The 15470-nt window shown below is 45.0% G+C and overlaps 1 protein-coding gene across 2 annotated transcripts in view; it reads left to right on the top strand.

Annotated features, from left to right (window-relative positions):
* Nucleotides 1–15470, top strand: part of FERMT1 (FERM domain containing kindlin 1) — a 96738-nt gene that overhangs the window by 63256 nt on the left and 18012 nt on the right. For both annotated transcript variants that reach the window (XM_040351694.1, XM_040351693.1), the window contains exon 10: nt 3259–3383. In XM_040351694.1, coding sequence (XP_040207628.1) covers nt 3259–3383 — 125 coding nt within the window. The remainder of the gene's footprint in view (nt 1–3258; nt 3384–15470) is intronic.

Genomic DNA, 15470 nt, shown 5'->3' with positions numbered 1-15470 from the left:
ACAACATCACACAATGGGTGCTTAACGAGTCCCCCTCAATCCACATCTTAGACAGACGTTCTGACTCCGCGATAAGCTATTCCCACCTGCTACATAATCCACATTCCTTTAGTGAACATGAGTCAAATGTCTGACCTTTAGAGTGTGTTAAGTCACAACACATATTAACATCAATAGAACTTCACACAATGAAAGGTTCTTGAGAGGCAGACTTAATTAGCCCAATAGACAATAGAATGCAATCACAGCAAGCTTTTATCATTACAGCCATGTAGACTTAATTAGCACCTCAACAGTCTATGTACCACATTGAAGGAGACACTCTATTGACCTGTTGTGTTCAGAAGGAACAACTTGTAATATTTCAAGATATCCTGCAATACATGAATTATCCTTACTGCCCCATCTCATGTAATCCATGATATCATTTCTCAGTCATCCTATGCCCCTAATGGACATAGGATGACCCTAGACCCAAGAGTCATTAGTGAAGCTGGCACAGTACCCGCATCCTTCAAAAGTCTCTGGGTATCACGGGCCATTCCGTTACAGGCTCCATTTACATGCATGATATTGTCAAAAGTATAGGGACACCTGCTTTTACACCAGGGCTCTCAAACTGGCGGCCCTCCAGCTGTTGCAAAACTACAAGTCCCATGAGGCATTGCAAGGCTAACATTTACAAGCATAACTCCCACAGGCAGAGGCATGATGGGACTTGTAGTTCTGCAACAGCTGGAGGGCCACAAATTTGAGACCCCTGTTTTACACGCACATTATTATTATTATTTAGGTACTTATATAGCGCCGTCAATTTACGCAGTGCTTTACATATACAATGTACATTCAGTCCTACCCTCAAGGAGCTTACAATCTAAGGTCCCTAACTCGCATTAATATACTAGGGCCAATTTTAGGCAGAAGCCAATTAACCTACCAACATGTCTTTGGAGTGAACTTTAATGGCATTCCAGTCTTGGTCCGTAGGGTTAAATATTGAGTTGGCCCCGTCCTTTGCAGCTATAACAGCTTCAACTCTTCTGGGAAGGCCGTCCACAAGGTTTAGGAGTGTGTCTATGGGAATGTTTGACCATTCTTCCAGAAGCGCATTTGTGAGGTCAGGCACTGATGTTGGATGAGAAGGCCTGGTTCACAGTCTTCGCTCTAATTCATCCTAAAGGTGTTCTATCGGGTTGAGGTCAGGCCAGTCAAGTTCCTCCACCCCAAACTCGTTCATCCACACTATATTGCCAAAAGTATTGGACCACCCCTCCAAATCATTTGGTGGAGGGGGGATTATGGTGGGGGGTTGTTTTTCAGGGGTTGGGTTGGCCCCTTAGTTCCAGTGAAGGGAACTCTTAAGATGTCAGCATACCAAGACATTTTGGACAGTTTTCAATGCTCTTCTGGAAGAATGGTGAAACATTCCCATAGACACACTCCTAAACCTTGTGGACGGCCTTCCCAGAAGAGTTGAAGTTGTTATAGCTGCAAAGAGCGGGCCAACTCAACATTGAACCCTATGGACAAAGACTGGGATGTCATTAAAGTTCATGTGCATGCAAAGGCAGGCGTCCCAATACTTTTGACAATATAGGCCCGGATTCACAAAGCACTTACGTCGACGTATCTCGAGATACGCAGCGTAAGTGTAAATATGCGGCGTGGTATCTATGCGCCGGACTCTGAAACCTAGATACGCCTGAAAATAGGCTTCATCCGACCGACGTAACTTTCCTACGCCGGCGTTTCGTGGGCGCATATTTACGATGGCCGCAAGTGGCGCTCCCATTGATTTCCTATTCAAATATGGAAATGAGGGAGATACGTCGATTCACAAATGTACTTGCGCCCGGCGCATAATATACGCGGTTTGCGTAAGCCGTACGTCCCACGTAAAGTTATTCCCCATATATGAGGCACAACTCATGCTAAGGTATGGACCAGGGAACACAGCCGTCGTATTTTGGGTTGTTTACGTAGTATGTGAATAGGGCTGGGCGCAGGTCACGTTCACGTCGTAGGCAGTGATCCGTCGTATCTTAGGGAGTAGTTCCGACGTGATTCTGAGCATGCGCACTGGGATACGTCCACGGGACGGCACATGCGCCGTTCGTTTTAAGTACTTGTATGGCACTCGGCCCATCATTTGTATGGGGTCACGCCTCATTAGCATGGCTCACGCCCACTTCCACCTACGACGGCTTACGCCGAGGGAACCCAGCGCAGTTTGGGAGGCAAGTGCTTTGTGAATTCGGTGCTTGCCTCTCTGCGCTGCTTCGGTGTAGCGTATATTAGATACGCTATGCCGGCATAAATATGCGCCGATGTATGTGAATCGGGGCCATAGTATACATACTTACATTGGGCCAGATTCACGTAGAGCTGCGGCGGCGTAACGTATCGTAGATATGTTACACCGCCGCAAGTTTTCATCGCAAGTGCCTGATTCACAAAGCACTTGCGATGAAAACTACGCCGGCGGCCACCGGCGTAAGCCCGCGTAATTTAAATGGGCGTGTGCCATTTAAATTAGGTGCGCTCCCACGCCGGACCTACTGCGCATGCTCCGTTTCGAAATTCCCGCCGTGCTTTGTGCGCAGTGACGTAATTTTTTCGAACAGCGGCGTGCGTAGCGTAATTCCGTATTCCCGGACGGCTTACGCAAACTACGTGAATTTTTAAATTTCGACGCGGGAGCGACGGCCATACTTTATACAGCAATACGATTGCTGTGTACAGTTAAGGCACCAAAAACGACGACTAACTTTGCGACGGGAAACTAGACTAGTGGCGACGTAGCGAACGCGAAAATCCGTCGTGGATCGCCGTAACTCCTAATTCGCATACCCGACGCTGGTTTACGACGCAAACTCCCCCCAGCGGCGGCCGCGGTATTGCATCCTAAGATCCGACGGTGTAAAACAATTACACCTGTCGGATCTTAGGGATATCTATGCGTAACTGATTCTATGAATCAGTCGCATAGATACTCTGAGAGATACGACGGAGTATCTGAGATAATCCGTCGTATCTCCACTGTGAATCTGGCCCTTTTTTCCAAACTGGACCAATGTAAGTAAGCAATACAAATAATTCCAGGCGTTCAGCTTTCAGCAAGTTCCATACATTCATACATTAGGGTGCTCATTATACCTTGTACTGTTCTCACACTGAGTGTCATTTGGCCACATATTTGTCTCCACATTGGGATGAGAAATGGGGGAGACTGATAACACATTTCTGTTTGTCTTTCAGAGCCAAAAAGTTAACGTTGAAAGCTTACAAGCAATATTGGTTTGTTTTTAAAGATACCTCAATATCGTATTTTAAAAATAAAGAGGCTGGCCATGGAGAACCGATTGAAAAGTTAAATCTCAGAGGTAAGAAGCTAATTAGAATGACTGCAGTTAGTGACATGGTAAGACTGGCCATATACAGCTCAATTAAAGGGGTTGTAAAGGTACAATTTTTTCCCTAATTAGCTTCCTTTACCTTAGTGCAGTCCTCCTTCACTTACCTCATCCTTCCATTTTGCTTTTAAATGTCCTTATTTCTTCTGAGAAATCCTCACTTCCTGTTCTTCTGTCTGTAACTCCACACTGTAATGCAAGGCTTTCTCCCTGGTGTGGAGTGTCGTGCTCGCCCCCCTCCCTTGGACTACATGAATTACGCGGCCTTACGCCGCAACACATACGCTACGCCGCTCTAACTAAGGGTGCAAGTTCTTTGTGAATAAAGAACTCGCGCCAGATATGGGCGGGACAGATACGCCAATGTATCTGAATCCGGCCCAATGTCTCTATGTAATAAGCTCTATGTAAACAAGGCATCTCCCTGTTCTGCCTAGTGAAAGGACACTGATCTTCTGCTCTCTGTCACCGGGAGCAGTGATCGCTATCGTGTCACATGTAGCCCAGCCCCCCCACACAGTTAGAATCCCTCCCTAGGACACACTTAACCCCTTTCTCGCCCCCTAGTGGTTAACCCCTTCCCTGCCAGTGTCATTTACACAGTAATCAGTGCATTTTTATAGCACTGATCGCTGTATAAATGACAATGGTCCCAAAATAGTGACAAGGATTGACCCCTGACACAACCTCAGGGTTTAACCCATTCTGCCGTTTGACCCAAATTGTGAAAGTATGCAGAGAATTGAGAGAGAGCTCTGTTCCTTTCGGTGTTCCAGCATCAGAGAGGGGGCTGGACTTTTTATTGATCTTTTATAAACAACATGACATGACACACATGAGCACAGCTGATAGGTCAGTCCATATATAGTCCCTTATTACACGCCCCTGTGACATCTGTTCTTGGCATACTGCACATGTTTCAAAAGTCTTTGGGGGCCATCTTTGTTTCTTGGATGGAAGGGGCCATGGGAGGAGCTGTTTTGGAGGGGTTTGAAGACATCTGTTTTCACTTAATCACTTCCTGAAGGGTTGGTTAACTCTATAATGTTTCTTAAGGAAAGTAATTTTCTAATACACTCACATACATATGTATTATATCTTATATCGATTAAGAAATAAAAGGAAATAAAACAAATAAACAATATAATGAAAGAAAGGCAACATTTGAGTAGCTCAGGAGAAAAGTAATCATAACACAAAAATATAAATTTTAGTAACTTCCATCACAATAGCGTCAAAGCTGTCCGATGTGTCGCCATAATGTCGCAGTCACGATAAAAATCACTGATCGCCGCCATTACTAATACATTTTTTTTTTATTAAAAATGCCATAAAACTATCCTCTATTTTGTAAACGCTATTATTAGGTAGATTCAAAAAGAGTTAGGCCGGCTTATCAATAGATAAGCCGACCTAACTCAGAATCTACGCCGACCTAAGTTTAAGCGTATGCTCAAACAGAGATACGCTTAAACCTATCTAAGATAGGACGGCTTGCGCCGTCCTATCTTAGATTGCAATATTTTGGATGGCCGCTAGGTGGCGCTTCCATTGCGGTCGGCGTAGATTATGTAAATGAGTTTGTACGCCGATTCCCGAACCTACGCCCGGCCGCCGCAGTCGATTTACGCCGTTTCCGTAAGGCCTTAGGCGGCCTAAAGTTATTCCACCTATGAGGTGAAATAACAATGTTAAAGTATGGCCGCCGTTCCGGCAGCGAGGTTCGAATTTTTTACGTCGTTTGCGTAAGTCGTCCGCGAATCGGGGGTTACGTCGTTTACGTCTAAATCAATAGGCCCGGGTCGGCGTACTTATCCGCAATGCGCACTGGGAAATGTAGGCGTCCGGCGCATGCGCAGTAGCTAAAAAACGTCAAAAACGTGAGGTCAAGCCTCATTACCATGAAACATGCCCCCCCCCCCAACCCATTTGAATTAGGCGCCCTTATGCCCGCTCGTTTTAGGCTACGCCGCCGTAAATTAGCAGGTAAGTATATTGAGAATCATTACTAGCCTAACTAATTTACGGTAGGCATGTGCAAAAGGGAAAATTTTGTTTTGTTTTGTTTCGTTTTAATTCGTTATTTAATTAATTTCGTTAAGTTAGGTTCGTTACATGTGTTAAATTCGTTTTCGGAACTCGTTCGTTTTTGACCGAATTTCGAAAAATCCGGTCGAATTCGAAAATTCTCTCTTCGAATATAATTTCGAAATTCGATCGGAATTCCAAATCGAAAACCTGCAGACGAAATTCGATCGGAATTCGAAAAAAATTTTTTTAAAAAAATTCGAATTCCGATCGACTTTCGTCCGCGGGTTTTCGATTCGGAATCGAAAACGTTCGTTCGGATTCGGTAAATTCATTAATATTGCAATTCGGGAATTCGTATGCATCCGAATGTCCGAATAATGAAAAATTTGTCCGAATTTCGATTTGGAACGAAACGAAATGCACATGCCTAATTTACGGCGGCGTAGCCTAAACACACTAAGCTACGCCGCCGTAACATTACACCAATGTACCTGAATCTACCTATATAACTTTTGCACAAACCAATCATTAAACGCTTATTGCATTTTTTTTTTTTTTTTTTTTACCAAAATATGTAGAAGAATACGTAACGGCCTAAACTGAGGGAAAAAAATATTTTTTTTTATATATTTTTTTGGGGATATTTATTATAGCAAAAAGTAAAAATGATTGCTTTTTTTTTTCAAAATTGTCGCTCTATTTTTGTTTATAGCGCAAAAAATAAAAACCGCCGAGGTGATCAAATACCACCAAAATAAAGCTCTATTTGTGGGGGAAAAAAAGGACATCGATTTTGTTTGGGAACCACGTCGCACGACCGTGCAATTGTCAGTTAAAGCGACGCAGTGCAGAATCACAAAAAGTGGCCCGGTCATTTGGCAGCCAAATCCTCCGGGGCTGAAGTGGTTAACAGAAAAGTGGTTGATTGGCTTGAAAGCTTCCACTACATTTAGCTAAAAAAAAAGAAAGACCTGTCCTGAGAATATTGATTATTCCTTTTGAAAATATTATGGGCTGTCGTTGGGTTCACCTTCTGAGAATTGCCTGGCTGTTATGCTGACCTAATGAATGTAATTATCTGTGGGCCACTGGTCCGGAACATGTATGCGCATCAGAAAGGTTGGAGAAAATTTCGAATTCATTATCTGCGTACTTGTTCCAGGTCAGTAACTCCACAATAACAATTGGGACCGGCTCCCACCAACATGCTGCATTATGTGGGTGAAAGTCCTGGAAGCTCTGCCCCAGGTTTTTCACGTAATAGTTGTATTCTAAATTGAATGGTAAATGCTTGTATATAGGCTTTAACTTGGAAAATGTGAAGCATGCCGGTTATATACACAAGAACATAAAATGAAGAGTCCTCAGTATAAACACTTTGTCCTTTCACACACCTCCCACAAGGACACAACATTCCCTAAATAATCTCCTAAAGTGATGACTAAGCAGTCCTCCACCGTCCATGATGAGTCTACACCAATCAGCTGAAAGCTCCATCACATGGGTTCCGACAGATTCCACAAACATCTCTGCCATCCCTTTTCGGTCATTTCGGGAGGACATGGTAACTTGACCTCAGATATGTGACCTAGTGCACAAGACAATGGGCCAGATCCACAGACGAAGTACGCCGGCGCCGGCGTACTTTCAAATTTCCCGCGTCGTATCTTTAGTTTGATTCCTCAAACCAAGATACGACGGCATTTGGGTAAGATCCGACAGGCGTACGGCTTCGTACGCCTTCGGATCTTTGATACAATACTTCGGCGCACGCTGGGTGGAGTTTGCGTCGTTTTCCGCGTCGGGTATGCAAATTAGCGAATTACGACGATCCACGAACGTACGCGCGGCCGTCGCATTTTCTAACGTCGTCTGTAGTCGGCTTTTTCCGGCGTATAGTTAAAGCTGGTATTTTGCGGCGTATAGATAGACTTGCCATGTTAAAGGGGTTTTCCACCCATTTTGTAAGTTTATTAAAAGTCAGCAGCTACAAAAAGTGTAGCTGCTGGCTTTTAATAAACCGACACTTACCTCCGCTCCTCGCCCCCCCTCGCCGGCCGGCGTCTTCATGCTCAGTGTGGGCACCCGGCCGTGACAGCTTTCGGCTTCACGGCCGGGCACCCACTGCGCATGCGCGAGCGGCACTGCGCATGCGCGGCCCGGCGAGGCGCCGTCTGATTGGACAGGCGCCGTCTGATTGGACAGGCGATCGCCGAGGACCTGTCACGTGTCCCCTACAGCAACCCCTTCCTGTAGGTGATTAGGCTTAATCGTCTACCCAGAAGGAGGAAGTGGGACAGGAAGTCCCACTCCTCCTGAAGCCCCCACTCCCCCCCCAAAAAAATTACATGCCAAATGTGGCATGTAAGGGGGTGAGGAGTTGGATAAGCGGAAGTTCCAAATTTGGGTGGAACTCCACTTTAAGTATGGCCGTCGTTCGCGCGTCGAAATTAGAATTTTTTATTTTTTTTGCGTAAGTCATCCGTGAATAGGGATGAGTTACTCACGTCTAAGTTCAAAAAATGACGTTGTTGCGTCATTTCGCGCAATGCACGGCGGGAAATTTCTGGACGACATGCGCAGTTCATTCGGCGCGGGGACGCGCTTCATTTAAATGAAACCCGCCCAATTTGAAATCCGCCGCCAGAAATACACTACGCTGCCGTAACTTACGGCGCGAACTCGCTGAGGATTCGAATATACGCCAGGTAAGGTACAGCGGCGTAGTGTATCTCTGATACGCTGCGCCGATCCAAATGTATGTGGATCTGGCCCAATGTTTAAACCAATACTACCAGCTTACTAAAATCTATATACTGTATTTATCGGGGTATACCGCGCACCGGCGTATAACGCGCACCCCAAACCTATAAAGGTAGTTTAAGGGAAAAAAAAACTTTTACATTTTTGCCCTGCGTCCATCGGCGGCCTTGTCCGGCGTCCGTCTGCGGCCTTGCGCGGGGTCCATCCAGCCTTGTGGGTGTCCGTGTGCGGCCTTGGAAGTGTCCGTCTGCGTCTTTGGAGGTGTCCGTCTGCGTCTTTGGAGGTGTCCGTCTGCGCCTTCCTCGCGGGGTCCGTCCAGCGTTGTGAGTGTCCGTTTTTAGATTTGGCTCCTTTGCCGAGCCGAGAGGAGCCGGACTTCCTGTGTGTTCGGCTCCTCTCGCATGGCTGCGGGCGGAGCCGAGCGTGGCCGAGCCTAGCCGAGTGCGCAGTAAACTCGGCTTGGCTCGGTCTATTTCGCCCAGGAACAGCAGTATCAGCGTATATCGCGCACCCACGATTTCCCCCTGATTTTAAGGTGAAAAAAGTGCGCGGTATACGCCGATAAATACGGTACTTTTAAGCTGAACTTCGGGTATGATCCTTATTGCGTACTTAACATTGGTCCAGCTTGGCACACTGTAAGTTTGTATATCTCATACCTGAGGGGTCACTGGGGAAACTGATATTCTCTGTAGTAGCCGTTGCTACTACATTGATAGGCTCTATCATTTCTAGGTCCTGCTGGGGTTCTTTGTTGAGTGGTTTCCCTTCTTCACACTAATCATAGGTAGGGATGAGCCGAACAAATTTGGGGCCTGTGAACGTGAAAAATCAATAGTGCTCATTTTAAAGGTTAATTTGCAAGTTATTGTCATAAAAAGTGTTTGGGGACCTGGGTCCTGCCCCAGGGGACATGTATCAATGCAAAAAAAAGTAAATTTAATAATGCTTAAAGTGAAACAATAAAGGTAAAATATTCCTTTAAATTTCGTACCTGGGGGGTACTATGGTATGCCTGTAAAGTGGCCCTCTTTCCCTGGGGCCTGCCAAGTTGCGTGCTTGGATAAGGGTCTGGTATTGATTTTTGGGGGAACCCCACGCCATTTTGTTTTTATTTTGGCACAGGGTTCCCCTTAAAATCCATTCCAGACCTGAAGGGTCTGGTATGGATTTGAGGGGGGCCCCTACGCAATAAAAATAATGGCGCAGGGTTCTGCTTAATATCCATACCAGACCTGAAGGGCCTGGTATGGAATTTGGGGGGACCCCCACGCAATTCATGTTTTTACATTTTGGTGCGGGGTTCCCCTTAATATTCATACCAGACCCAAAGGGCCTGGTATTGGACTGGGGGAGGGGACTCATGCCATTTTTTTCAATTACTTTTATCTGTATTGCTGGGACCCGACAATTCATTATAGCCGCGAGTAGTTTTAAATTACTTTTTTTCCTTTTAGATATGTCATTTTGTGCAGGGACAGTTCTAAACACGGGAAACATGCACCACTTTACAGGCATATTATAGAAACCCCCCAGGTATGAAATTTAAAGGAATATTTCACTTTTGTTGTTTCACTTTAAGCATTATTAAAATCACTGCTTCGGAAAAAACAGCCGTTTTTTTAAAACTTTTTTTTGCATTGATACATGTTTCCTGGGGCAAGACCCGGGTCCCCAAACACTTTTTATGATAATACAATACATATAAGCCTTTAAAATTAGCACTTTTGATTTCTCCCATAGACTTTTAGGCCGCGTACACACGGTCGGTCCAAACCGATGAAAACGGCCTGAAGTCCAGTTTCATCGGTCCAAACCGACCGTGTGCACTGCCCATCGGTCTGTTGTCCTTCGGACAAAAATTATAGAACTTGCTTTAAAATTGAACCAATGAACGGCTGACCATCGGTCCAAACCAATGGTTAGTACACAAAAGTATCGGTTCAAAACCCGTGCATGCTCAGAATCAAGTCGACGCATGCTTGGAAGCATTGAACTTCGTTTTTTTCAGCACGTCGTGTGTTTTACGTCACCGCGTTCAAAACCCGGTTTTCAACTGATGGTGTGTACGCACATCAGACCATCAGTCCGCTTCAGCGGTGAACCGATGAACGTCGGACCATTCTCATCGGATGGACCGACCGCGTGTACGCGGCCTTAAAGGGTGTTCCGCAGCTATCGTATTTGCCACAAACGCCCCAAATTGTTCGCCATTCGGCAAACAGGGGAACACCGTTGTTCGAGTCGAACTTACGTGCACAGAATGAGGATTTAGATCAGCTGGTCTCCACTCCCCCCCCCCCCCAACAGTCTTCAGTACAAGTTAGATGGGGACACTAATTTAGGAGGGGACTCTAATATAGATGCTGGTGTAAGAAGACTCTTATGGGGTCCCTGATGTAAGGGGGGGACTCTGATGTAAAAGGGGGCTCTAAATGGGACCTTTATGTAAGAGGGGACTGTGATGGAGACACTGGTGAAAGGGTAGACTCTGGTGGGGACCATAATGATTCATTGATTTATTCAAATTTGATTCATTCATTTATAAAACTGATTTATTTTTCGGCCTGTGAATATTGGTAAAACATACGATGTAGCCACCATACTGAACAAGGTTTGGAGACCCCTGACCTAAAATAACTCAAACCTGGAATATTTCAAACTCAAACTAGAATCATTTCCAAACCAGGAATGCGGTGATGTAAAACGGAAACCATTTATCAAGGTAGATTGCATGAATCCCTTTCTGGGGATTCTATGTTGGGGCCTTAGATTTGGATGAGTTATTCTAGGTCATGCATGTCCATTATGCCCCACAGGTAACCTTCACTTGAGGTGAGAAGGTGAGGGATTCCGAGGATCCCCCATCGTTTCTTGTGTTTTGCACCCTGTGTTTCTCCAGACCATTCGGGGTTAGATATACAGTGCTCTGATCAGCTTGCACACTGCTCTAGAAATATCTCAATAGTTAGATTTTGTAGGTAATAAACAATCAAGTTATAATATCTCTGATAATAATGTGATATGTTTAAGTACTCAAGTGCAATTCTTTGTATATAATGGATGAATGTAAAACTTTTTCAAAATACTTGGGCCAGATTCAGAGAGATCGGCGTATCTTTAGAGCGGCGTAGCGCATCTGATATGCGCTACGCCGACGTAACATAGAGAGGCTCGTACTGTATTCACAAAGCACTTGCTCCCTTTCTTGTGCCGGCGTAACGTAAAATGGCCGGTGTAAGCCCGCCTAATTCAAAGTAGCAAGGCAGTGGGCGTGTAGTATTATAATGAAGCGTGACCCCATGTAAATGCATGGCACGAACAACGGCGCATGCGCACGCATGCTCAGAATCACAACGCAAATACTCCCTAAGATACGTCGGCTCAATGCTTTCGACGTGAACGTAACCTACGCCCAGCCCCATTCACGTACGACTTACGTAAACGACGTAAAATCCGACGTCCATACCCTAAACGACTTAGACCAGCTTTTTGGTGGTTTAACTTTACTGCCGGAACAACGCCTTACGTAAACGACGTAGATTACAGCGACGGGCGCAAGTACGTTCGTGAATCAGCGTATCTTGCTCATTTGCATATTTGAATAGCAAAACAATGGGAGCGCCAGATGCGTCCAGCATAAATATGCGCCCACGATACGCCAGCATAGGAAAGTTACGTCGGTCGGAAGAAGCCTATTTTCAGGCGTATCTAGTTCTGTGGGTACGGCGCAGAGATACGACGGCGCATATTTACACTTACGCGGCGTATCTGTAGATACGTCGGCGTAAGTCTTTCTGAATCCGGCTAATATTGTTGAAATTCTATACCTCTGAATTACTCCTCCTGATGAAATTAATGTGAAGTTCAGCAAAATGCATTGAGATCTGAGGCTGAAAAGTCAAGACATCTCGTAGTCTTCGTAGACGTATTGTCAGGGATACCGAATGCAGGCTCCCAGTAGCAAGGATGACCGGATCTGTGTAGCTGTACTCCAGAAATTTAATCAGACTAGATATAATTAAAAATAAGATGTAATAACAGTGTATCAAAACCCATCCAAAAACCAACAAACAGAATTCAGACCAAACGTAAAGCTATAAGTAAACCATAAGTAAGTAAACTATAACCAAGTGACAAAATACATAACTAGAAAACTAACTAATAGAGAACAAAATGACTATAATATATGCAAATAAAGGGGGCTCACAAGGTAAAACCAGAGATGCAAGGCGCAGTTAGGAAGGGTGAACCAGGACTGGAATCAGGAACAAGGGGAGCACATATGGGTACAGGGCAGGATCAGGCAGGATTTGGGTTAAAGATTAGTGAGCAAGCATGTATCTGGCTAGCAGGCAAAACACTGAGGCAAGAGGGACTTAATACCCTCCCAGCAGCTAGCATCAGGTAAAAAACGAATTGGTGGGATCTGCTGGGAGACGCCCACTGGTGAACACCAGAACTACAACCTTCTGAACCGGGAACCACAGTGCCACCAGCAGGTGATCCAGTTCCTGACACGTATGAACAGTCTACTGCACAGGTGTCAAACACAAGGCCCGCGGGCCGAATCCGGCCCTCCAGGACATTTCATGTGGCCCTCACACCCCCCTTGTCTCCACCCCACCTGGTCTCAGCAGTCAGCAGCAGAGAAGAGAGGACTCCACCAGATCCTGCACTTCTCTGTACAGCCCTCCTGGCAGCAGCACAAGGCAAGGGGGTGCACTGATGTAAGGGATAGTGGGGGGGGGGGGTGCTTGACTTCTGATGGTGGGGAGGCTCTTGACATCTGCTGTAATGGGGGTGGGGTGCTGATACAACAGGCCCTTTGAGTGCAACCATAATGCTGATGTGGCCCGCAAGGAAATGGAATGGATGTCTTATCGTGCAACAACTGACATGTGAGCCTACTATTTATTGATTACAGGTACTCGTATAGCAACGACAAATTATACAGTATATTGTACATTTACATTAGTCCCTGCCCTCAAGGAACTTACAATCTAAGGTCCCTACCCTATCTCACAATCATACATAAACATACAAGGGCCAATTTAGACAGGAGCCAACCAACCTACCAGTATGTCCTATAGAAGTGTGGGAGAAAACTGGATTACCCGGAGAAACCCATGCAGGCATAGTACGGGGTATTTTATATGAATTGCCCATTACTTATTATTTTTTTATTATTTTTAACATTAACAATAACATTTTATTTTTTTGTGTTAAAAAATTATGTTTTGGCTACATGAGTGATACCATTGATAATATTGAAAACATTTAGTTTGCCAAGCTGGACCAATGTAAGTATGCAATAAATATGTTACTTGAGGTCCTTTGGTTGGTTGAAATGCTGTCTTGCACATCAGCAGGTCACATATCTGAGGTCAAGACAACATGTCCTCCCGAAATGACCTAAAAGGGATGGCAGAGATGTTTATGTAATGTGTCGGAACCCATGTGATGGAGCTTTCAGCTGATTGGTGTAGACTCATCATGGACGGTGGAGGACTGCTTAGTCATCACTTTAGGAGATTATTTCGGGAATGTTGTGTCCTTGTGGGAGGTGTGTGAAAGGACACAGTGTTTATACTGAGGACTCTTCATTTTATGTTCTTGTGTATATAACTGGCATGCTTCACATTTTCCAAGGTAAAGCCTATATACAAGCATTTACCATTCTGTTTAGAATACAACTTTTAAGGGCAAGGCTTCCAGGTGCAACAAGTAAGACTTTTTTACCAACATAATGCAGCAGGTTGGTGGGAGTCGGTCCTAATGGTTATTGTTATAGTTACTGACCTAGAACAATTATGCGGAAAATTAATTCTGAATTTTCTCAAACCTTTCTGATCTACTTACAACTTGGAAGCCTACGTCACCAGTGCCTTCCAAGGAAGTCTTGTGTATACGCTACGAGATCTTGCCAATTTTCACAGGAGCTTCTGGCAACGGGCAAGGGCATTTTTCTCACTTTACCAGAACTCGTACTGTGCAAGATCCGGCACATATGTCATCAGGGGGCCGCCACAGGGCACAAAGAACAACGAGCTGGCTGCCAATGGAGTTATTTTCAAAGATGGCGGTGCAAAAGTAGGACACGGGCAGAACAAATCCAGTTGGAATAAGGGGAAATATAAAAAAAAATAGGGGGGATTACTAGACGTAAGTGAACTTGTTTCTCTAAATACTTCAAAATACCACTGGGGGTTGTTAACAAATGTTAATGCTTAAGCACAATTTTGCAATTTTGACGTGTGTTAGTAAAACTGTACATATCATCATAACTACTTTGTGTATCCAGGTGGATTATACCTTGTTTTTTTCAGGACAAATTGGGCTTTCATTTGGTGGTAAATGGTAATGCATATCTCCTTGTGTGTGTGCCCGGCGGGCACGTTCGCCGCCGGGCACACGCAATCGCTCGTTACAGAGTGAGGACCGGGAGCTGTGTGTGTAAACACACAGCTCCCGGTCCTGTCAGGGGGAGAAATGCTGATCTTCTGTTCATACAAAGATCGGTCATTTCCCCTAGTGAGGCCACCCCCCCTACAGTTAGAACACACCCAGGGACATACTTAACCCCTTCCCCACCCCCTAGTATTAACTCCTTCACTGCCAGTGGCATTTTTATAGCACTGATCGCTATAAAAATGCTAATGGTCACAAAAATGTGTCAAAAGTGTCCGAAGAGTCCGCCATAATGTCGCAGTACCGAAAAAAAAACGCTGGTCGCCGCCATTACTAGTAAAAAAAAAATATTAATAAAAATGCCATAAAAATACCCCCTATTTTTTAAACGCTATAACTTTTGCGCCAACCAATCAATAAACGCTTTTGTTTGGGAGCCACGTCGCATGACCGCGCAATTGTCAGTTAAAGCAACGCAGTGCCGAATCGCAAAAAGTGCTCTGGTCTTTGGGTAGCAATATGGTCTGGGGGTTAAGTGGTTAAAGAAGAAGTCAACTCAAAACTGGTGCTCAAAATTTTTGGGGGCGCAAACAAACTCTGAAAATGTTTGAAAAATACAAAAAAAAACATCAAATGCAGCCACTGTGCCATCAATCACAGCCACTGTGCCCTATCAAATGCAGCCACTGTGCCCTATCAAATGCAGCCACTGTTCCCTATCAAATGCAGCCACTGTGCCATCAAATGCAGCCACTGTGCCATCAAATGCAGCCAATGTGCCATCAAATGCAGCCACTGTGCCATCAAATGCAGCCACTGTGCCATCAAATGCAGCCAATGTGCCCATAAAAT

Source organism: Rana temporaria, chromosome 4 (genome assembly GCF_905171775.1).
Source record: "Rana temporaria chromosome 4, aRanTem1.1, whole genome shotgun sequence".
Lineage (NCBI taxonomy): Eukaryota > Metazoa > Chordata > Amphibia > Anura > Ranidae > Rana > Rana temporaria.
The sequence above is the reverse complement of the archived record's forward strand: the minus strand, read 5'-3'. Positions and strand labels throughout refer to the sequence as shown.